The following is a 24,943-nucleotide window of genomic DNA, read 5'->3' as shown; positions in this document are numbered from 1 at the left end:
CTTCTTCGAAATAGCGGCATGGGATCTTTTACGTTCAGCTGAGCATAGACGGGGCCTCAGTTTAACATCTCATCTAAAAGATGGCACCTCTGACAGTGCAGGCCTCCCTCAGCACTGCACTGGAGTGCCTATGTTGGTTTTAATGTTTGCTTGGTTTTTCGATGAATTTTGGGCACATTGAGTATCTCACTCTTTAGCCTCGATTCATCTGTTGAACAGAAAGTTTTAAAATTAATAATCTGAATGTGTTCAGAGCCAGCTGTTGACCGCAAAATAGCTCACTTTATACATTATCCTTATTCGGCTTATCTTGTGTTAGCCACTCATTGTCCATGCATATCGTCTGTTTACACCATATATCCTTACACAAAATGTTTTTTTTCATTGTTCTGATATACTAATTAAAAGTATTGCCAAGACGGGAATTTGTTTCCACAAGCGCTGGCTCAGTTCGTGTCATGAGTTGCTACTTGTGGAGCAGTGTCTAAATGTGTCAAATTGACGATGTAATGCTTTGGGGGTGGATGGGGGGTGCAAAAGCAAGGTGAGTAATTGGCACTGGGAGAATTAGAGACAAGAAAGAAGAGTACCGACATTTGGTGTCATTGCAGCACTGAAAATATTCCCAGGAGGTATTTAATTTGCACTTGTTATATAATCCCGATGCAACTACTGGAACATAGTATACATACTTGCCAACTGTCAGCATTTTGGGCGCGTGGTCGTTGTGCTCGCATTTGCTGACGCAAATCACTGCAGCCAGGTTCTGCTGCACCTCTGTGCCTCCAGCTTGGGTTGCAACCTCTTGTATATTGTAGACGGGGACTGTCTTGGGAACAGCGGGTGGGGGGGAAGAATGCATGGTGAGAAGGAGGGGAATGATTAGTAAAGAGGAGTGGATAGCAACAGAAGAAAATGAAGAGGGATGTAGATGGGAACAGAGATGGGTGGGAAGGAAGAGGAAGATGTTAGGATGTAGCTTTGAGGTGCGGAATGAAGAAGAGTGCCAACATGAACTGAGAGGATGGTGGTGAGTGTGTTCCAGCCTGAACTGGGGGAGGCAAAGAGTACCAGGTTAAATTAGTCGGAGGGAAGGAAGTGTCAGGTTGAGTTGACAAAGGAGAGAAAGATGAGTGCCCAAATTAATTGGGAGGTTTGGAGAGGAGAATGTCTCAAAGGATAATGAGTTGGGTGAGATATTGTGTCTATGAACTGGGGATAGAAGGGGTTTGAATATCTTTGTTGGGGCGGGGGTGGGGAACGGACCAGTTGGATGCATAGTGCCTTTCATGACCACCGGACATCTCAAAGCACTTTACAACCAATTAAGTGCTTTAATTTGGAGTGTAGTCACTGTTGTAATGAATCACTGACTGCTCAGATAACATTTGGATAATGAAAAATCTATTTTGTTAAATCTAAAAGTGCTTAAAATTAACCAGAAAGCACAATTTTTGATATGAAAGTTAAATATTTTTCTTGACGAGCATGCCCTGAAAACCCATGAACTGCACTCAGCATTCAGATTATCCTCTTTGGACTTTGATGTACTTGTGATTTTTCCCTCCAATACAAGTAAAAGGGATGTTGTGTCTACTTCCTGCTCAAAAGCCACGCAACCACTGGTTTACAGACACGAGAGCCATTCTTGAATACCAGCTTTTAATAGCTACTCATCAATTTCTGCTTGTTTCTAAGATTGTCATGATGAGTATATGCAGAACATTGTAATGTTATGACAAAGGTCCACTCTATCTCCTTGTCTTGAATTATGTTGAACTCACACATTGGTGAACTCGAGCCATGGTAAATAATTCTGCATTCCCCCACTGAATGTTCATAAAGCCATTAAAGGAAGTCCCAGATTCCGTTCCCAGTTTGTGCTGAGCTAGCGAATCACAGCGAGGCAGTGGTCGGGATCCTGCAATTGGTCTCCGCATCTTGGGACTGGTGAGGTGAAAAGTTAACCAGGGGCTCTGCTTAGAATTGCTTTCCAGTGGCCCCTGTGGCAGAGTGTGTACATACATTTGAATGTTGGAGAGAATGGAGTTCAGCTCAGCTCCGCTGGTCCCAATTGTCTCTCAGCCTACTGGCATGTCGAGTGGCTGCTCTGAGGTATAGGGGATTGCCTATACACAGCGTCATGCCTTCATGATAGAAATAAAGCTGTACATCTAATTATTTCAAAGAGCAGGTCCCATTTGTTAAACCTTTGTTGTTATTTCAACTGATCCTTTTTTGCTTTTTCAACCAAACAGCTGCAGCACTTGGCAACCTTGTGTCTGATGTGGCTGGCCTGGGGTAAGTATATCTTAAGTACTTGAATAGTTAAAAACACAAGGACTGAACTTTGGGGAAATATTAGAAATACAATAAATACTTAATTTCCTACCAGTGTGACGTGGTTCCTCGATAGCTTGAGGACATGCTTTATATAAAAAAAAATTAAAATGAAATTAATGTTGGTGTTGAGTTAACGAGGGGTTGCACCATGGCCAGCCTTTCATTTTATCAGATTCTGTTAACTTTAGTGTAAACCACTAAATTCTATTTAGATTCTATTTAGATTTTGGGTCATTTTTTTTTTGATCAAGACATATTTTTTGCTATTCCAGTCTCTCTGTGCCATGTACCTTTTTGGCTCAGGAATGGTGGACAAACTACTCCCAGGCGTCTGTGCTCTTAATGGCAAGAGGTGTGATTGAAGCGCCTTGAGATGCTTTCAATATTAAAAGCAAGCAAGTTGTTTTGTAGTAGTAACCTTTACAGCTGGCCAGGTATCTGGACAGCATCAACTGAAGGATTCAGGTAGTAAACCATGTATTCTGTTTTTGAACTCTAGTGCTGCCTACATTCATCAAAATGACCCTTTCCAGTCCTGTAGATTTCTATGTTCCTAATGACAACTCTTACTCCAAATTATTTTTTTTTGTTGACCAGCAACAAGAGAAGACACAATATATACTAAAGACAGCCGATCTGATTCTGTGGTGGTGATCTACACTAACTGATTCTGAAATAGAGATTTCACTGTCTAAATGTATTCCATGTTGTTTGAAGACTGTTAACTACACCGTTTATAAAACAAAAATGCAATTCAGTGCATGTACCCATGGATTTGAGTAGCTTCTGTTTTTAGTTTCCTGTTTTATAAGCCTCTTGATCTTCAGGCTGCTCTATGGGGAGCGTGATATGGGTAGAATGTTGACCTGTAAGATGGTGGTTACACTGAAGTGCAGTCAGCAAAGCCCTGTTACATTTGCCCAGTTGTGAATTGCTCTCTGCATGCTCTGAGAGCTGTGTGGATGTGTGCTTGCATATTTATGCAGAGCTCTACTCTCAACCAGTAAGAATTGTAATGCGTCTACTTTTCTCAAAACATTTGGGAAAAAAAAACTTTCTGCAAAAGTTTCATAGCCTAGGCGATCCATTGACCCACCCGAACACTTGTTAAGCTGCATCGATACTAGAACTGTATTGCATCTGGCATTGAGCCCGAAAGGTGTGAGACCACCTGCTTGGGGAGGTCTTGCACCAGTAGTCTGAACTGTGAGCAGGTCCCAACTCCAGATTTGCGCATCCACTTCAGCATCGATGCTGAGTGGTGACCACTGCGCATGAACACAAAATTGAACTGTGGCCTAAAATTTCCATGTTGATTGGAAGTAGACCTAGATGTGAGTGCACTGACTTTTCTTTCCTCTGGTAATGGAGTACTTTGGCACAGCCAGGTGTCCCTCTAGTCATCTGGCTGAGTGGAAGTATTTATCAAGTACGAATATGAATAAGGCTGTAGATTTGAATTCTGATTTGTATTGGGACTTATGGATGCAGCTACTGGACCACTACAGCCGTCAGCTTTAGTTTTTCTCAGACATTGGACAGGTTGTATGGAACATTGGACTGATGTGATCTTTGGATTGAGGTTGGGCTGCATGGAAGCTTGGTAACTAAATTTTAATTTGTGCAGTACCTAGATTGATCTCTTGCTATATTGAGCTTAAAACACAGTTTCATTGTTTACCAACGAACAGTTGAATAGTGGTGCAGCACATTGGAGCTTTAATGGGAAGCACATCAGTTTAGAGCATTGGTCTGACCCCTCGTATGACCTCCTCATCTTCCTGCTGCCGGAAGCACAATCATTTCTGGGTACTGTTGCATGCGTCTTTGTGTGTAGTTTAGAACATACTGCAGAGGCTTGGTAGCTGGTTGTTGCATTCTTTCCCCAAGACTGTGTGACCTAAGGTGGGGCACAATGGGGACAGGGCAGTGAAGAAACCAGCCATATTCACTAATCCAAACGCTGATTAGGTTCCTCGAATCACCTTTCCTTTTTTAAAAAAAAAAATGCCTTCCAGTGTTGCGTGTTTGCTTTTGAATAAAATCTTCATTTTTTGCAAAATTAAGTAATGTCTTCCCTTCTCACTTAGGATTTTCAAACTGGAATATTTTCACTTTGCAATCCCATTTGCTGACTAATATGTGGCTTGCAAACATGCTGTGATTAGTACATGAATGGAAGGCTTTGTTGTGGACTGCATTGAAGCCTTACAAATACAAATGACTCTCGCTGCCAGTAGACCGATAATGCAAGCTATGCGGAACTGAGCTTCAGTGAAACTGGACACATACATTTTTGTGATATTAGTACAACATCTAATATCTGTATCAAAGCCTCTCCCAATCATCATGGTTGGAGTGGATGATACTTCGAGACTTCTAGGAAGTATTTAGTCTCTTCTATCTTAGGATGTCACTATAATGCTACCATTTTTAAAAACTTGCTTCAAACAAGACCAACATGCTGTTGGAAACATAATCATTCCTGTGTGCTGTTGCATGCATACATGTGTCTAATTTACAACACATTAGCAGATGCCTGGGAGATAATTGCCTGTAGCATTCTTTCCTCAAGAGTATCCGTGACCATTATGAATTGGTGTTTGGCAAATGTAACATTGATTTTATTTTTAACAATGTTTTCAGACTTGCAGGGTATGTGGAGGCTCTCGCATCTAGACTGGGTCTGCCAAGTCCTGACCTAAACCCAAAACAAGCTGATATGTGGCAAACTCGACTTAGCTCGCAGCTGGTGAGTGTTTATGTCCGTCTTGTTTCCTAATTGCAAATGTCTCAGTGGCCTACCTCCTACATTAGGAAATACTGCATAGGGAGCCACGCAAACCCTTCTTCACTTCGATCAATTTAAAAGGAGAGGCAGACGGATGTTGGACTCCTTATTTCAGCTTGCACAGAAGAATTTAGTTAAACTGGTTCCCTTGAGTAGCAGGTGGATAAGCTATATTGAAATAAATTAGATCTTAATAAATGATGCTGCCGATGAAGTTTGTGTTCACTCAATAAGGAAAATCTATTTCCCTAATTATACCCTGTTGAGCACTTATTTTGTAATTGAAGACACTCCTTTTTTGATTCATATTCAGATTTAAGCTATCTGCCCAGATACCTTATCCTCCAAGAGCCAAGAAAGAGAGTGTGTCAGGTCATGAGGTGGTAGGGTCTGGGAGTATTCCGACATTTCATTTTTGTTTAGTTGCAAAAGGCAGCCAGCCAAGAGAGATATTAATAGGAATGTGAGTCGGCCATTCAGCCCTTTGAGGCTATTTTACCATTCATTTAGATCATGACTAATCTGTATCTCAATTCCATTTACCTGTCTTGGTTCCAGAACCCTTAATAACCTTGCCTAACAAAAATCTATCCATCTCCATTTTGAAATTTTCAATTGACCCCCAGCCTTAACAACTTTTTGGGGAGTTCCAGATTTCCACTACCCTTTGTGTGAAGAAGTGCTTCCTGACATCACCCCTGAATGACCTAGCTCTAATTTTAAGGTCATTGTTCTGGACTCTCTCTCCAGAGGAAATATTTTCTCACTATCTACCCTATAATCAAATCTTTTAATCATCTTAAACACATCAATTAGATCAGCCCTTAATCATCATCTGTATTCAAGGGCATACAAGCCTAGTTGATGCAACTTGTCCTCATCATTTGAACCTTTTAGCCTCAATATCATTCTTGTGGATCTGTGCTGCCCCCACTCCAAGGCCAATATATCGTTCGAGGTGCGGTGCTCAGAACTGAATGAATCTATGTACAAATGTGCTTTCCCACATATGTTGGTTGGTTTGGTTAGGCTGATGCAGGTCATGAGTAATACAATAGTGTACCCAAGCATGGTGATTTGCACGAATCCATCGTGCAGTCCAAGGAAAGATTATCTGGGTAATTGGAAAATAAGAGGTAAGTTTATGATTACGCCTGACTTTTATTTTGGGGTATTTTTAGGATTGGGTGAGGAATTGTCATTGTGGCAGTATGGCACATTTTCTTTGGTAGATTGTGGTCATATGTAACTATACATAAGAAATAAATAGGAGCAGGAGTAGGCCATATGGCTCCTCGAGCCTGCTCCACTATTCAGTAAGATCATGGCTGATCTTCAACCTCAACTCCACTTTCCCGCCCGATACCCGTATCCCTTAATTCCCTTAACGAGTCCAAAAATCTATCGATCTCCGTCTTGAATATACCCAACGACTGAGCCTCCACAGTGAAGAAGTTACTCCTCATCTCAGTCCTAAATGGCTGAACCCTTATCCTGAGACTGTACCCCCCTAGTTCTAGAGTTTCCAGTCAGGGGAAGCAACCTCTCAGCATCTACTCTGTCAAGCCCACTCAGAATCTTAAATGTTTCAATGAGATCACTTCTCATTCTTCTAAATTCCAGAGAGTATAGACCCATTCTACTCGATCTTTCCTCAGAATAATCCTCTCGTCCCAGGAATCAATCTAGTGAACCTTTGTTACACCCCCTGTGAGGCAAGCGTATCCTTTCTTGGATACGGAGACCAAAACTGTACGCAGTATTCCAGGTGTGGTCTCACCCCTGTATAATTGCAGCAAGGTTTCCTTACTCTTGTACTCTGCCCCCTTGCAATGAAGGCCAACATAACATACAATTTGTTGTCTTAATTGCTTGCTGTACCTGCAAATTAACTGTGTTCTGTGTACAAGGACATGCTAATCCCTCTGAACACCAACATTTAATAGTTTCTCACCATTTAAAAAATATTCTATTTTTTTTTATTCTTCCTATCAAAGTGAACAACCGTATCTTTCCCCACATTATACTCCATCTGCCACCTTCTTGCCTACTCACTTAACCTGTCTATATCCCTTTACAGACTCGTCCTCACGGCTAACTTTTCTATCCATATCGTCCGCAAACTTGGATACATTACACTCCGTCTAATTCAATAATATAAATTGTAAACTGCTGACATCCCAGCACTGATCGAAGTGGCACCCCACTAGTTACAGCTTGCCAACATGAAAAAGACCTGTTTATTCCGACTTTCTGTTCTTCAGAAGCCTTTTGTAAATCCAAATATATGGTTCCCCTTTATCCACCCTGCTAATTACATCCTCAAAAACGCTAATAGATTTGTCAAACGCGATTTCCCTTTCATAAAACCGTGTTGACTCTGCCTAACCATATTATGATTTTCTAAATGCCCTGTTACCACTTCCTTAATAATGGATTCCAGCATTTTCCCAACGACTGTTTTCTCAACAGGCTAACTGGCCTGTAGTTCCCTCTTTTCTCTTTGCTTCCTTTCTTCTAAAGCAGTGTTACGTTTGCTACTTTCCAATCAACTGGGACCGGTCTATAATCTAGGGAATTTTGGAAGATCACAACCAATGCAGCCACTTTCTTTGCAGCCACCTCTTTTAGAACCCTAGGATCTAGGCTGTCAGGTCTACTAGAGATGGCTCTGGGATCTGATTTGGTTATAGGGACACTGGTCTCTGGTTGTTTTTTTACTGCTGTGATAAGAAGATGGATCAATGGCATTCTAATATCTTTCAGTATTGGATACTACCTGTTAGTGTAGCTTTATATTTCATAAATCTGGGTCCAGTTTCCTCTTGGCTCCAGACTTCAGTTGGGTTTAGTTTAAAGTGCTCAAGCTCTGCTTGTGATCTCACATGACACACAAAATAAGATTACTTTCTTGTAGCTATTACTCTTTTTAACATGTTCAATGTTTTCAAGAGGGTGAAAGTCTTGGGGAAGAGGAAGGAAAAAGAATGAAAATATCGTTCAAAATTGGAAATTTGTTATAAAAATGGAAGAGATGGAATAGAAAAGAGATGGGGAGGTTATTGAGTGAAAGTGACGACCCCTGATTAAGGTAGAAAACAAAACCAAATCCATTTTGAGGTGCTCAAACTTCCCTCCTATGCTATAATTGTCCTCTGTCGCTCCGGACCAGGAAGGGGGAAAGTTGTAGCCAGAATTCCCCCCTGTTGACTGCTGTCTCGCTGTGTCTGAAATATGTCTGCTGGAACACTGGATGTCTGGTGACGACAGGGCCATGCTTCGTTATGCTGCATCATACCATCAAATGGCCTGTCGAGACACATCTTCTAGGCTCAACTGTGACCCAATACGATTCATAGCCTTGAGGGAAATAATGACAAAAATGCACCTATGCTTGCAAAGCAATTCACGTACAAACCAAAACACCAAAAGTAAATCCAGTTGTTTAAATTCGCATCACACAAGTATCCTTTCTTATGTGCTGGTTTCCATCTCTCGCACACCTGCCTTTTTCCCCCTTTCCAGCACCCGCTGCATTGAAAATAGTATAGCTTCCACAAAACCATATGATTGCTTTAGCAACATTAAAACTGCAGCACAATACGTGGCACTGTTGCACTTGGCTGAAATTTAGATCACTGCTGGAATGCTCTTTATTCTACTACAAGGGTTTGTTGACTGGCTAGGTTTTGAGATTTTACTGACAAAGTGAAGCAGTTCTTTCTGTATGATCACTGTGGATTGGCTGACACTGAGCTGTGTTGATCATTTCAAAGAGTATTTGGATTAAAACCTTCAGAGTAGCTTTTCTTAGATGATGAAGTCCAGCTTTGATCTTTAAGGTTTTGCTTCCTGATCCAACATTATGCTATTCCACTTTCACTTTGAATATTTCATGATGCAGTATTGTCTACATATTTGTGATCTGGAAAAGGTTAGGTGTCTGTCTGTGGACGTTCTTTTCTGATTTAGTGTTTAACCTGCTTCATGCACATTTGTCTGAGATTTTTCCCAATATGATTAATTTATTCCACACTTTTTCAAAAATAAAAGTTCAATAAGCCTTTTCTAATGACTATCTTGATGGCGATGTCTGAAGATCTTAAATCTTTCTTAAATGTAGATTAGTAGGAAACAGGATCATTTTGTGAAGTGTTGAAGGTGACATAAATTGCCAATACAGTGAATGCACATACGAATATAAGGAAAATGATAGCCAGGAAAAGACCTACTGGTCCACCCAGCCTGTGATGTTTTGTGCATCATTTCAATACGTACACTCCCCACCATCATCATCATAGGCAGTCCCTTGAAATCGAGGAAGACTTGCTTCCACTCTAAAAGTGAGTTCTCAGGTGGCTGTATAGTCCAATGCGGGAATTACAGTCTCTGTCACAGGTGGGACAGACAGTGGTTGAAGGAAAGGGTGGGTGGGGAGTCTGGTTTGCCACACGCTCCTTCCGCTGTCTGCACTTGATTTCTGCAAGCTCTCGGCAACAAGACTCTAGGTGTGCTCAGATGCTCTTCCTCCACTTTGGCCGGTGTTGGGCCAGGGATTCCCAGATGCCGGTGGGGATGTTACACTTGAGGAGACTTTGAGGGTGTCCTTGAAGTGTTTCCTCTGCCCACCTGCAGCTCACTTGCGTGTAGGAGTTCCGAGTAGAGCACTTGCTTAGGGGGGTCGCGTGTCGGGCATGCGGACGATGTGGCCCGCCCAATGGAGCTGGTCGAGTGTGGTCAGTGCTTCGTTACTGGGGATGTTGGTCTGAGTGAGAACACTGACATTGGTGCGACTATCCTCCCAGCGTCTATCCTTTCCACCCCACCCAGAGCCATGTAATTGCCTGGGCAAGGCGAAAAAGCAGAGACTGACAAAAACTTGAAAATTGCCCTTCGACCTGGTTAGGCAATCTAAACCTAGTCCAGGAGACCTCCCAGGCCCTGATGAACATTATAAGGTACCTACCTCTTGTACGAGGTGATCTCCGCCTCAGCCAGAAACCGGTCCAGTTCTCGTTTGAAGGAATTCAGCTAATCTGCTTTCACTGCACGAGCCAGCATCATGTTCCAGAGGTCCACTGTTCTCTGGGAAAGAACCACCACCTGACATCTAACCTAGTTCTGCCCTTGCAAAAGTAATCTCTAGTCTTCCCTAACATATTCAGTTGAAACAATTGATCTACACAAATATAATATAATCCCTTCATTATTCGCAATCAAATCTACGATTTTCTAAAGTATGGAGACCCTGCTCTAAAAGGGGCTCGCTTGCCGTGTACGAGTTCCGAGTAGAGCACTTGCTTAGGGAGTTTCGTGTCGGGCATGCGGACAATGTGACCCGCCCAACGGAGCTGGTCGAGCGTGGTCAGTGCTTCGATGCTGGGATGTTGGCCTAAGCGAGAACACGGATGTTGGTGCGTCTGTCTTCCCAGTGTATCCTCCCAGCCACTTGTATAAGAAGTACTAGGCTTGAAAGGCAGAGTGCCAGCTGGGGCAACAGGCCTTCAATGACTATGGATTTAATTTATTTTTTAATTGAAAAGTCAGGAGCCATTTTATAAAAGCTGAATGTATGGACACACAGCATGCAGTTGGTGATGGAACTTTTGCACCTTCATTTTTATATATTTTTTTAATTACATATAATATGCGATTTGAGTATGACTGCAATCTATTCAAGGGGTTTAGGTGACGACATAAATTGGATCAGTGAAGCTCCAGATGTTTTGCATCCCACCCTGGAGATTAGATAATTTTGTGATGTCAGGATTCCAATTGTTGATCTCAAGTTTGGATGGGTTTTTAGCTTAGTCCTTTAGTTTTTGTTCCTGTAAATTAAAGTTAGTGCTATCCGTGTTCTTGAATTGAGGTGTCATTTATAGTAGGGGTCATGAACTGCAATAGTTAGCCTTTTAGTTTTTTAAAAACACATCTGATTATCAGGAATTTCTTTACTCAGCCTTTATCTTGTCGCATTGAAGGATAACATTTTACGAGCTGAACTTTTTTTGTGTCTTACATAGCAGTTGTAAATTGATCAGGTCGTTCCCTAAGCTCTGGAATTATCTCCCTAAACTTTTTTGCTTCTTTACACATCACTCTTCCATTAAGTCACTTTTTAAAACCCATCTCTTGTCCTAATATCTGTGGCTCAGTGTCAAAATGTTGTCTGACAACTCTCCTGTTAAGCGCCTTGGGATGTTTTACTACATTAAAGGCACTATATAAATTTATGTTGTTGTACCTCATCAGTAAGGCTTTCCATTCCTTGCAACTTCTTTTGAAATTGCTTATTTAGGGTGAAATTAAGTTTTGTTCTGTGCACATGTTCTCTGGGAGTTCAATTTGAGATTGACTAAATTGCACGCAAGGGAGTTCTCCTGCTAGATGCTACTAATGTTCAGAGTCTCTTCCCCCAGTTTCATCAACGCTCCTTTCAAACCAAGATTCAGAGGTTATGGGATGATTAACTGCCTCACACAGTCATCTTTAACTGGAATGATATGACAAATTACCCTGACCGTAACAAAGCCTAACCAAGCTCTAAAGCAAAATGTTACTATGTCACTCATTTTTTTAAATTACCAGCTTAAAAATAACTCTAAAATATTTGCACCATCAGCAAAAAAAAACATTTGAATATTTAAATTTCATCTTGTATTGTTTTTGGAGTCATTCAGGGTGGTATGAGAGGTAGTGGACAGTATCAGGATGCCTTGTTAAATCAGGAAGGAGTTTATGTGGGTGCATACTGTGAGGTATGATTGGCATCCAATACTTGGTACTCAACTATAAGACCCCAGTTATATATTACAGTACAGAGGTTTAATTAGGGTCAGTGGTTGGACACTGCATAGCATAATTGGGGTCTGTGGTTGGGTACGGTGAGGTAGAATTGGGATCTGTGGCTGGGCACTGCGAAACATAATTGGGCCCAGTGGCTAATAATTGGGGACAGAAGGATATAATTGGGGTCACTATCTGGGTACTGAGGTGTAGTGGAATATTTAAAATAAACACTCAACACCAGGTCTGGGTTCAAAGATTCAAGTAGTCTTTATTTTGCACCGGTGGGGAGCCGACCTGCTTGCTTATCTGTAGCCAGGCTTCTCCAATGATGCAAAGTTCCAAGCAATCTTTTATACACTTAATGATGCCACTTAATTGGCCCAAAGTCCACGTGCACAATTGCTGATTGTGTGACACAAGGGAATTCGTCAATCATTTGCCTATGTCTCATACCAGATGGAGTTTCTCCAACATGTCACTTTTGACCCCTTGCCCTCTTTAACTGCCTCTCTGGGCCTCCTGTGGTTCAACAGTTTGGCTATTTGTAATTGTCCTCAGGTCACACAGCTTGTACCAATGAATCATTCTGACATGTTATTTCTAGTGCTATCTCTTCTGCCCTTTAAACAACTTGGAAAGCTGACCACTACAAAAGCCTATTTATCTTTTTTTAGTTCCCGAGACCCATTCTTAACCCTTTAATTATATCAGAGCTCAAAAGCCCCACTTCAGAGGGATATAATTGGGGTCAGGAGCCACCAATTCCATCCCTCTCCCTGGTCACTGAGGCTGAGCCAGACTGTTTGCAACCTTGCGTGTCCTATTTGACCCCAAGATCATCATCCGGCCACATATCTGCTCCATCCCCAAGACCACCTATTTCCACCTCCGTGACATGGCCCGTCTTTTCCTCTGCCTCAGCTCCTGCGCTGTTGAAACTCTCATTCATGTCTTTGTTTCCTCTAGATTTGACCATTCCAATAATCTCCTGGCTGGCCAACTACTTTCCACCCTCCATAAACAAGAACGCATGCAAATCCCTGCTGCCCATATCCTAACTCTCATCAAGTCCAATTCACCCATCACCCCTGTGCTCGCTGACCTACATTTGCTCCTGTTCTGGCAACACTTTGATTTTAAATTTCTCATCCTTGTTTTCAGATCCCACCATGGCCTTGCCTCTCACTACCTTTGTAACCTCCTCCAGCTCTGCAACCCTCAGATTTCTGTGCTCCTCCAATTTTTGACTTTGCATATTCCCATTTTTAATCACTCTACCATTGGTAGCTGTGCCTTCATCTGCCTAGGTCCCAGGCTCTGGAATTCACTCCCTAAGCCTCTCCACCTCACTGCCTCTCCAAGAGACTGGCCTCCTTAAAACCAAGCTTTTGGTCATCTATCCTAATATTTCCTTGTGTGGCTCTGTTAAGTTTTGTTTGGTAACACTCCTGTGTGAAGCGCCTTGGAACATTTTACTACATTAAAGGCACTATATGCATGCAAGTTATTGTTGATATGGATCAAAGGTGGGTAAATAGAGTTGAGGTGCAGAGCAGCCATGAGCTAATAGAATGCAGAACAGGCTCGAGGGGCTGAATGGCCACCTCCTGTTCATATGATTGGAGGAACTGCCTGGATACGGAGAGGTCTAATTGGTGTCGGTGGGTACTGTCGGGTATAATTGTGTGCGGGAGCTGGGTGCTGTGAAATCTAATTTGAGTCAGTGGCTGGATACTGAGATTTAGCTGAACTTGTGCTGTAAACTGAGAGCTGTAATTGGGGTCAGGACTGGGTACTGTGAGGTCTAATTAGGATCAGTGGGTAAAGCTATGATCAAAGCCAAGGTCTGGGCTTGGTGAAGTCTAACTGGGGTTAGTGGTTGGGTTCTGTGGGATGTAACTAGGGTCAGAGGCTGGGTACCGAGAGTTTTAATTGGGGTTGGTCGGGTCAGGGGATGGGCACTACCATGTCAAATTGGGGGTAGTCCCTGGGTACTGACCGTTTTAAGTGCATTTAATGGCTGGGTACTGAGAGGTGTAATTGCGTCCATGGCTGCGGCTGAAAATTTTAACTGGGGTGGGGAGCGCCGGGCACTGAGGTATAACTGAATTTAGGAAATGGATACTGAGGTGTAATTGGGGTCAGTGACTGTGGAAAAGCTGCCCGGCAATGGCTTCTGGTTCCTTGATGACTCATTTTAAATTCTCACCATTGTGTTTAAATCCCTTCATGGTCTTAGCCCTTCCTAATTTGATTTGGCTTCTCCAGTCCTACAAACCTCACAGAACTCCGCTTTTTAAAATTCAATTCTGGCCTCCTGTTTTCGCCCCACCATTGATAGCCCTGCCTTCAGCTCTCGAGAACCTAGGCTCTGCTATTGCCTCACATACCTTCCCACCTCTTCTCCTTTAACACCCTCATGGGATCCCATTCCTTGCCTCTCCTAATATATCCCTTGATGTTGATTTATGTCTGGTTATGTTTCTGTACAAAGTGTCTTGGGGTGTTTATCAATACTAAAGGGATAAAGAATCAATGCAAGTTAGAGGCTAGAAGTGTGACTATGGGATAAGTGAACATGGAGGTATGGCAAAAAGGGAGGTGGGAATAATGGTCCAGAAAGCAAGATACAACAGAGCAAACACACACACTTTAGTCTTCACAATAAGAATGTAAGAAAATCCAAAATGAGAAAAGGCCGTTCAGCTCATTAAAACCACTCCATCCAAAGTCCACATCTGATTTTATCTTGGACTTCCTCCCACATCACTCCTTGTTCCCCTATTTTAGGGAAAACTAATTTTCTTCATCTGAGGGGGAAAATCGAGTAGTATTAAATATCTCTAACCCTCAGTTGTGCGTCTCCACTGATCATTTCAGCTCAATTTTTAAAGGTGCCACTTGACTCGATCAATTGGGTTTGCTCCAACCCAAGAGAAAAGTAATGAATGCAATCAAAGGCCTGTACCTGAATGCTAGAACCAGGGAATATAGCACAGGATTTCTTTTGATTTGTTGAGGAAACTTATTGGGGCAATTTATATGTAGGTCTAGTTCTTACAAGTAACCCTGGATAGCATTAATAATCTAGAACTAATGGAGAATTTGGGGGCTAGATCACATTGATCACATTGATCACATTTCAGATTATCTGGTAATTAGCACCAGAAAGGACGATGAAAAGGCTATATGATGACTTAAAGGCAAATTTCACTAGAATAAATGATGAAGAAAGAGAAATTAACTTAGAAATTTCACCGCAGGGTATTTTAGTTGGGAGAAATAAAACAATTTTAAAGAAAGAGTCTTTCATTTGTATAGCATCTTTCACATCTTCAGATTGTCTCAACATGCTTGTGAATGACTATTCTGTATGCAAATATGGCTGACTGTTTTCATACAGCTAGGTCCAATACAAGCAATGAGATGAATGGCCAATTACTTTTATTTTGGTGGTGGTGGTTAAAGGATGAATGTTGGCCAAGATGTTGAAGTTGGAGAATTTCCTGCTCTACTTCAAAAAAAGTGAGCAGGGACTCCGTTGAACAATCCAGCACTCCCTCAGTACTGCACCAAAGTGTCTGACCAATGATGTTAGAATATTAAAGCTCCCCGCTAGGTGCGCTGGTGGTCAGTAGACAAACCTGGCTGTAGACAAGTCGGGCATATCAGATGAGATATTGGCCCAGAAATTCCTCCCAAGGACTTCTTGCGGGCAAAGCACTGTAGAATAGGAATAAAATGCACGCTTGCCTTCAGCTGCTGCCCCCGCTTGAGATTCCGATCCGGAGGCCTCTCGTGACTGCACGTCGCAGTGTGTTCATGTTGGGACACCCAATCACAGGTAAGTATTTTCTCAATCATAGTAATAGAAGATTCTTAAGTTATGAATCTCCTATTACTATGAATGAGAAAACCCCCAAAACACATGCTCATTACATAAAACATTAAAAAAAACACCTCACGCAATACACTAATAGAAATTAAAGTTGTTATACATGTTTTTTAAAGAAAAAAAATTTGCGGATTTAAAAAAAAAAGTTAGGATTAGGGTTTAAAATAACATTACCTGAGGGGGCAGGGTTTTAACATATGTTAACTTTTATTTTAATCATGTTTTTGATAGGTTTTTAAACGCTTATGTCTGTAAACGTAGGCTATGCGCCTGCTTCTATCAGGTGCAAGAGTTTTGAGGACATTTGCCAGGCAAGATATGGGTAAATACTGAAATCTTGCCCGTACAAATGTCCTTGCTCCCGATCTGCGGATCATCTGTCAGCATGCACATTGCGTGCTGAAAACCAGCTTTTCCAATGCCTTCCCGGGTCTGTAGAAACTTCATACGGGCCCAGGACGTTGGAATTTCTGGGCCATTATAAATTAGGGATGTTATGGGATGCCTGTGCTGTTTTTGTACTCCAGACTAATTTGCACTGTGGAGGAGTTCTATCTTGTGCATTCAGCATGCTGCCTCAACGTAAACTTGAGATTCCAACTGCCTGTTAGACTTGCTTAACTTTAATGAAATTGGTCCATTTATGGTCCCCACTTGTGCTTGTATCTAAATAAATTTGGGTCCACTATCCCTGTTTCAGTATCCCAGAATGTCACTGGGTACTTCTGTTGGCCCACTGGTTAGGGTGGAATCAGGTTAGATGTCTTTGGATTTTACCTGTTTTTCCTCCCATCTTCTGGAAGGAGTGGTGTGAGAGAGAAAATAGATACTTGAGAACTTGCATCTGGACTGTCGATGTCTGCATACTTGAAACCCACCTGGGACTATAAGAGGCTGTAATCAAATATTTGTGTTGCCCTTCAGCCAGGACTGAATGCTAAGGGTTTTCATCAGGTCTGAGTGTCCCAATAATGTGTTTATCCCTTGGAAGATTGCTTGATGAAAGGCAGGTAATGGTGATGAATGCTCAAGACTGTGCTGCTTATTAGACATTCAGCGATATCGCAGTTGAGCCATTGGAACATCAAATTTAGGTTTGATTACAGGTGTTAAAAGTACAGAAAAGTCTATTCAATCGATTTGCCTGATCCCAGGCAATGGCACATAAATACAAAATCTGAAAGCTATTTGGTTAGCCCATTAATTCCTTCCTGACTACAGACAAGTGCCAGTTTGGCTAAACAGCATCTGAAGTAATACTATAAACCAGGGGAAAACAATCCTTACAGCACTTTGATGCATTTTTTCACAGTTTGGCAATAGGTTTTTTGGTTTCAACTTGTTGATCTATAATAGTGTCACATAAATCAGTTGCTGGCTTCATGTCCACTGCAGAACTCGAGCGTGTGATCTATGCCGACACTTCAGTGCAGTACTGAGGGAGTATTGCATTGTTGGAGATGTTGTCTTTTGGATCAGACATTAAACAGAGCCCCTGTCTATCTGTTCTAGTGGTTCAGGTGAGCATGCAAGATCCTGTCGCACTGTTTGAGAAAATGAATTCACCTGCTGCCCATGCTGACATTTGTCCCTCACCTGATCCCATTAAAAACAGATTAACTGCTTTACTGTTTGTGTGGTCTTGCTGTGTTTGCATAAATGTTGACTCTGACTGCATTGTGAAGAAATCCAGGAAAAATAGCTGGGGACCTCCAATGGAGAGAAGTGCAATTTAAACCAGAATGTAGGGGAGTAAAGGTGACTCTATTTCAGAAGTAATTCATTGGTTGTGTCGTGCTTTAGGACACTTTGAGGACAATTGGGTGCTCTATAAATTCAAGTTGTTGCTTTATTACTTATCATAATAGAAAGAACTTAATCAGTTCTGCTCTTCATTCAATGGAAAAAAGCATTCTAAACCAGTTAATAAATACCTAATTGAGGGTAAAGGGTTAAAAATTCTTACCATGGATTCATTTTAATTATTGACATTGACTGATGAAAATAACTGGTATGGTGTTGGGTGAGTTAAATTTACAATTTGGATCAAGGTACTGGAAACGTGTTCTACAGGTGTTTTAAGTCACCTTAAAAGAGCCGTGACCTTCCGTTTAATTTGGGGATTAAACCCATTTATGTGATGATCTGCCTTTTGACATGTGAATTAATACATTCTGAGTGAGTAATCTACTGGTTATTTTTTTTAAATCCTAAATTTTATTTTCCTTTTTAATTAGGGAAAGGTTATAGGTGTGACCATTGGTTGCATCTTAGGAATGTTTCCACTACTTTTTTTCAAAGCTGAAGAAGAAGAAAAGCTAGAAGAAACCAAGAACTAAACTCATGTGCTAGTGAATGAACTATTTAACTGAGCGTTGAATCTGATCACATTGTGAAATAACTACAGTCTTTTGAAGGACAGAAGTGCAATCTAGACCAGGACATGATGGAATATTAACATTAGCTATCAATATGTGTGAATATATTTTTCATGAATTCAGTATAGTGAAACTTATCTATTGACCCTTTATAGTACTGTTCTATTCCACGTTTGGGGGGAAAAAAACAAACATATATGCACACTCCCTAAAAGTATGGTTAAGAGATCTTTAAAATCAGTTTCACTGCATGTCAGACTGCCTTGTTTCCTTGATCAATGATAATGTGTTTGAAAATAAATTAATTTTGTCAAGTAGTGAATGTTTAAAATTTTTATCTAAGGATGCAATTGTAAAACCATAGAAGTTAAGTGATACTAAATTATGGAAAATTATTTACTCTTATTTTGAAAGATAATTCACATTTTATGTTGCAAAGCTGTCTGTAATTTTGTTTATATAGTCTTATGATTTGGTAATAGACCAGTGTGTATTTTTAAGTGTGACTGAACAATTGTAAAAAGCTGCATTTCTGTATTTGCACACTGGTTATTCTAGATTTTTTTTTTGTGCATTTGATCTTTATACTAGAGCCACATTTGAACTACAAATCACTTGTAAATGGTAATTGTTACAGGCAATGCTTGGCTTATGAGCGTAGAATGCTGTAAGATAAAAGACTTGTTAAAGGTAGTTAGAAATGTCTCTCTGGTCTTAATACCTTTAGAATTTACTTGGTGCTAATTGTAGGATCAAAATCGCATTGCGTTTATTCAGATATAAAGCATATGAAGTCTTAAAATATGTTGCTACAACTGAATATCTTTTATCTTTGTTTAACTTTTCCATCTTTTAATGACAGTGTTTTAGCCCTTGCAAGTTGAGGTTTCCCCTCCCCTATTTTTAGCTAAATGATGTTGAGATTTTATTAGGGCTAGCTCAGCAACAAAAAATAAATGGGGTATCTTTGGAGAGGGAGAACATGATGTGACTTATTTGTAATTATATTAATATTTGAACCTTTTGAGCTAGATCAAGTCAGTTCCCTCAAGCTTGTGATGCCTCCATCAGTAAAGATGACTCGATTCTTGCAGTGCATTGAACTGGCTTTCTGAAAAGTAGATAATATGGACTTGACTAGAACGTTTGGAATGATTTGTACTGGATATGACGCCTGAAATAATAACAAAAGCAAAATACTGCAGATGTTGAAAAATCTGAAATGAAAGTAGAAAATGCTGGAAAACACTCAGCAGGTCAGACAGCATTGGTGGAGAGTGAAACAGTTAACGTTTCAGGTTGCTGACTTTCCATCAGAACAAAATACTAAACATGACAAAATGGATCAAAACTATTAAAACCAGGATGAGCCATTTGTCACAAGATCATTATAAACCAGATTGTACAAATGATACGTGATGCACTTTTTATAGAAATTAGCTGGTATAGAATATCAAAGATAGTGTTCCATAAGATTTCTAACTCTACTTACTGAAGAATATTTCCGCACTGGATACAGTGCCAGAAGAATTGATGATGAGGTTGGGACCTCAAGTTTAACAGTGGTCTCTTGAGTCCTATTTATAGAAAAGTGCCAGATAGTGTCCGATCTGGTGCCTAATGGTCCTGCATTGATCACCTCTAAATGTTAGATGAAACTAATTTGTGTTATGTACAGCAGATGAAATAATTGTGTAAGATTACCTAATAGATTAATTTATGGCCAAAGGTGCTGCTTATTCTCTGCTCAGAACACGAGTCTGGAGTTCCAAGTACTAAATCTGTAAGAAATAGGAAACTTAATTCATGGGCTCCAACATTGATCTGTATAACTGATAATTCTGTATAACTGCCACTCAGAGTAAGTGCCAGGATTTGTAGGTTCACGTGCATTGGATCTCTGGGAATTGACTGGAGCTGGCTTTTTTTTTGTTACCAGACTCATATTTGCCTGACAAAAGCTTAAACCTTCAAATAATAAAATAGTGCATGTAAATGGGAGGTAGTTTAGAAAAATTATTCATATTTACTAGATATTGTAGGTAAATATGATGCCTTCATGTGCATTGCCCCCTAGAGTGGAAACCATGATTGGAGTGTCTACATTTGTGGTTACTCTTGAGCAGAATCAATATACAAACAAATAAAATGTAGATTTTTTTTTTAAAGAGATAATCCTAAAATATTTGATTACCCAGGAATTATTCAAATCACGTTATGTTATTTGCTGCAGATTTTTTTCACCATGCACTTTTTAAAAGTACAAGACTCTAACTTGATGTATATCTGCAAAATAAATTAGGTAATCTCTTCAGACTTCAAAATAATGCAGAGGGACCAATAATAATAATTCAGTCTTTAAGCTAAACTTAACTATGTGGAGTTTGATTATTGGTGCAATGAAATTAAATCTTGTCCTCTTGAGATTTGATGTGATGTTTGTTTGTGTAGTGGAAGGAATTATAGAATGATTAAATGTAGAAGAGTGTTCCATTCTCCAGCAATCACTTGCTAATGGTGTATTTGGATTACCTTTTAAAAATATTAAAATCAAGCTTATAAAAACAGAGTTTTAAAAGTTTTTTTTATCCTGAGATCAACAGAAGGCAAGGGAAGAGGAAAGGCTGTTTTATATAATTCACACATGCATCGCCTTGTCTCATGATGTGCAGCACCAATCTCCCAAGTTAATTAAAAGCTAAGATTGTCCAACATGGTTGAGTTTACAAATGAACTTGATGGAACATTTCTTTGGAAAAACAAGATTTGAATCCTCAGGAAAGAAAAATCACATTTTGAGTAGATTGAGTAACTTATTGAATGCTGATCAGGGTTATTAGTAAAAGTTCACCCTAGAACTTCTCGGCTAAGGTTTGAAGGTTTTTAATTACCACCTTCAATCCTGCAGTAATCGGCTTGGCCATGTTTTTATTAAAGCTAATTGGTGACCATGCAAGTGTTTTTGTGTTGTATGAATAATAGAATAGTACAATGGCATGTAGTTTGCAACTTAACATTTGTATGATAAATTTGTAACCATTATTAAAATACTACAAGTATCTATTTTGTGATGCTTAAATAAATGTGTGGGGAAGCTCATTTCCATTTAAGGACTACTTGTTACTTTGAACTTTTATTTACTGAAAACTTTATTTATGATTTGCAATGCTATGAATAATATACTTTTACATTATGCTCTCCATCATCCACCCACAAAAAAACCTCTAAAATTGGGCTAAAAGTTTTGAGTTTTCAAAATTATGCATTTAATGTCAAGTTAATGCGTTGCTGAAAGGGGATTTCATTTCATGGGGCACAGGAAGGAGCTGCACTGCTGGTACTGGCTGCACTTGAGCCAAGCTCCAAGATTCTACATGGAAGGTTAAATAGGGCTGTAGATAGGACTTTAAATCAATAGGAGGAGGGGGACGTGGGCAGAAATAAGTGAAAGTAGCCTAAAGATAAGAAAAGGGCATAAGAGTAAAGTTCATAATATTAATACTTCAGGTTCAGAAAAAAAAGAGGAAAAAATGACAGTTGAAAATACAACAGGATTGACGAAAAATAAGAGAAGTGCGTGAAAAATGGCTTCAGGTAAATGGGCACAGTTGCCCAATTATGAGTTCAATACACAAATGCTCACAGCATAAGGAATAAAGCAAGCAAATTAGAATTGCAAATTCAGTTTAAAGGGTATGATATAATGGCTATCAGTGAAACATGTATATAAACTGGGCACGACTGGGAGACAAATATTCCAGACTATAAGGTCTTTGGAAAGGACAGGGAAATTGGAAAAGGAGGAGTACCAGTATTGATAAAAACAGTGGTCTGCACAGCGTGGTCTTAAATTGAGTGCTTCTAAACAGAGTGTTGAAGTTGGGAATTTGCAGAGAGTGGAAGGTTCTGGTAAGTACTAGCTGTAAAAGGTGACATTTAGTTTAACATTTTGAATTTAAGTTAGAACTTTCAAAACTGTAGGTTAGTTTCTGTTTAAACATCAGTGGCAGTTAACTGTCAATCAGCTGGAAGTGTTTGTCTTAAATAGGTGCTAAATACTGTGAGCAGGAAGCTGTTGTGACTACAAGGAGCATAAAAGTAATCAGTATCTGCTGAAGCACAGAGGTCTTAAATGCAGTGCTTCTAAAAGAGTGTGTTAAAGTTGTGAATTTGGAGAGAGTGGGAGTTCGGCGCAGAGTGGGAAGGAGATCTGCTTTTTGCCTCCAATACTTGGAGTGCTTTGTGTTACAGGTAAACATTTGATTTAATTTGTCTATAACCTAAATTAGATCAAGTAGTTAACTTATAGTTTAGTTTTGTTAACTAAGTTAATTGCGGAGAGCAATACGATCCCGGACAACTACATCTGCATTAAGTGTGTATCTCGAGGAACTTTAACTCAGAGTTGTTGAGCTGGAGTCGGAGGTGCAGACGTTGCAGGCCATCAGGGAGGGGGAGACTTACATGGATCAGGAGGCAGTCACACCTCTTGGGTTAGGTCATGGTACAAGTCTGGTTAGTGGTGAGGGGCAGGCGGTTGTGACTGCGACTCAGGCAGATAAGGGAATCCCAGGTGCAGTGCTGGAGGAGCCTCGGCGTTTGCCCTTATCTAAGAGGTATGAGGTTCTTGCTGCCTATGTGGATGAGCAAACTGACCACGGCGCCATGGTGCAGGAGGCCATTCACGTGGAGGGAGGGAGATGGGAGGAGGTAAAAGGAATGTTGTAGTGGTAGTGGACGACTGGGAGTTCTGAAGCCTATGTTGCCAGGGATGAGGATATATCCTTGCGGCTGGATAAGAATTTGGAGTGGAGTGGGAGGATCCAGTTGGCATGTTTCATGTGGGAACCAACGACATAGATAGAACTAGGCTCTGCTGAGAGAGTTTGAGGAGCTCGGGTCCAAATTAAAAAGCAGAACTTCCCAAAGGTAATAATCTCTGGATTGTTACCTGACTTGCACAAATTGACATAGGGACAAGCAGATTACAGAATTAAATGCATGGCTGAGTGGTGTGAACATAAGAAATAGGAGCAGGCCATTAGGCCCCTTGAGCCTGCTCTGCCATTTAATATCATGACTGATCTGATCATGAACTCAGTTCCACTTCCTTGCCTGCTCCCCATAACCCTTTATTCCCTTACCGCTCAAAAATATATGTCTATCTCCGCCTTAAATATATTCATTGACCCAACTTTCACAGCTCTCTGGATCAGAGAATTCCATAGATTTACAACCCTCTGAGAAAAGAAATTCCTCCTCATCTCAGTTTTAAATGGGTGGCCCTTTACTCTGAGACTTAGGGCTAGACTTTCCACTTCACTGCCCATATATCACCCAAAATGGACATCTATCGCCCATTTTGAGCAAAAAATGGAAACTCAGGCCTCAACATCACTGGAAAATTAAGCCCCCAAGTTTCGGCTCACTTTGCCGAGCTGATCGGCTACACATTGCCGATTTGAAGTTCCAGCACATTGCCGGGCTGATCGTTCGCCGAAAACATCGCTGGATAATAGTTGCTTTTCCTGAGTTTTCCTGACCAAACTGGGCACTGTGGATGCCATTTTGAATTTTGGAGGAAGGGAGGGGGCAGCTAAAAAAAATCAAGCTAGATATTAGTTATTTAAGGGTCTTTTATAGATAGATCCACACAGATTTATACTTGTATTTAATTGTACTAATAGTAGATTAGGCATTTTTTACTGAAAAGTGCATTTATAACAAGTGAAAATAATTATTGATAGTGATGGGGCCTATGCTTTCTGTGCCATTACTCGGAACTGTTCACATGCTGGTTTCTGAAAGGATCAATCGAAGAGGTGGCAGAGTAATGCAGAGACAGAGGAGGCGAGCGTACAGCCGACGAAGGTACAAAGAAACGCAATCTTACCTCAACTTGTCTGAAAACGCGTGTCTTAGGAGGCTGCGCTTCCGGAAGGAGGTCATCGATGAGGTTTGCCATCTCATCAAGAGGGATCTGCAGTCTTCCAGCACCATCCGAACCGCACTGCCTGCTGAGGTGAAGGTTACTGCGGCACTATCCTTCTACGCGTCAGGATCCTTTCAGGCTTCAGCTGGTGACATCTGAGGTATATCTCAGCACACCACACACTGCTCCATTCGATAGGTGACTGAAGCCCTTTACGCTCGCAGGATGGACTTTATAAGCTTCCCTATGACCAGGAAGGCACAGACTGGGAGGGCTTTGGGTTTCTTGAGAATAGCAAACTTCCCCAAGGTGCAGAGAGCAATAGACTGCACGCACATTGCCCTGAAAGCCCCTTTACAGAACACGGAGGTGTTTCGTAACAGAAAGGGATTCTACTCTCTGAATGTGCAGCTTGTTGTCGATTGCAACCAAATAATCATGACAATAAATGCTACATTTCCGAGCAGCATCCATGATACGCACATCCTATGTGAGAGTGCTATCCCTGACCTGTTTCTCAATCAGCCAGAAGGTCACAGTTGGATGCTGGGGGATAAGGGATATGGCCTTGCCAGCTGGCTGACTGTAATCCCGTCACTGAAGCAGAGAAACGTTACAACGAAAGCCACATAGCGACAGGCAACATCATCGAAAAGACAATTGGAGTCCTAAAGCAGCGTTTCAGATGCCTGGACCACTCTGGTGGCAGCCTATAGTACCACCCTGACCAGTTTGCTGAGTTTATTGTGGTATGTTGCATAACCTAGCCATAAGGAGAGGGCAACTAATGCCAGATGGGGCTGCAGGTCCACCTT

The 24,943-nt window shown here is 40.9% G+C and overlaps 1 protein-coding gene across 2 annotated transcripts in view; it reads left to right on the top strand.

Moving 5' to 3' along the window:
• Window positions 1-21,309, top strand: part of tmem65 (transmembrane protein 65) — a 105,537-nt gene extending 84,228 nt beyond the window's left edge. For both annotated transcript variants that reach the window (XM_070873243.1, XM_070873242.1), the window contains 3 exons: window positions 2,259-2,301; window positions 4,990-5,095; window positions 18,056-21,309. In XM_070873243.1, the coding sequence (XP_070729344.1) occupies window positions 2,259-2,301; window positions 4,990-5,095; window positions 18,056-18,157 (251 nt within the window). In that variant the 3' untranslated portion in view covers window positions 18,158-21,309. The remainder of the gene's footprint in view (window positions 1-2,258; window positions 2,302-4,989; window positions 5,096-18,055) is intronic.
• The last annotated feature ends 3,634 nt before the right edge of the window (window positions 21,310-24,943 follow it).

Source organism: Pristiophorus japonicus, chromosome 1 (assembly GCF_044704955.1).
Source record: "Pristiophorus japonicus isolate sPriJap1 chromosome 1, sPriJap1.hap1, whole genome shotgun sequence".
NCBI lineage: Eukaryota > Metazoa > Chordata > Chondrichthyes > Pristiophoridae > Pristiophorus > Pristiophorus japonicus.
The sequence above is the reverse complement of the archived record's forward strand: the minus strand, read 5'-3'. Positions and strand labels throughout refer to the sequence as shown.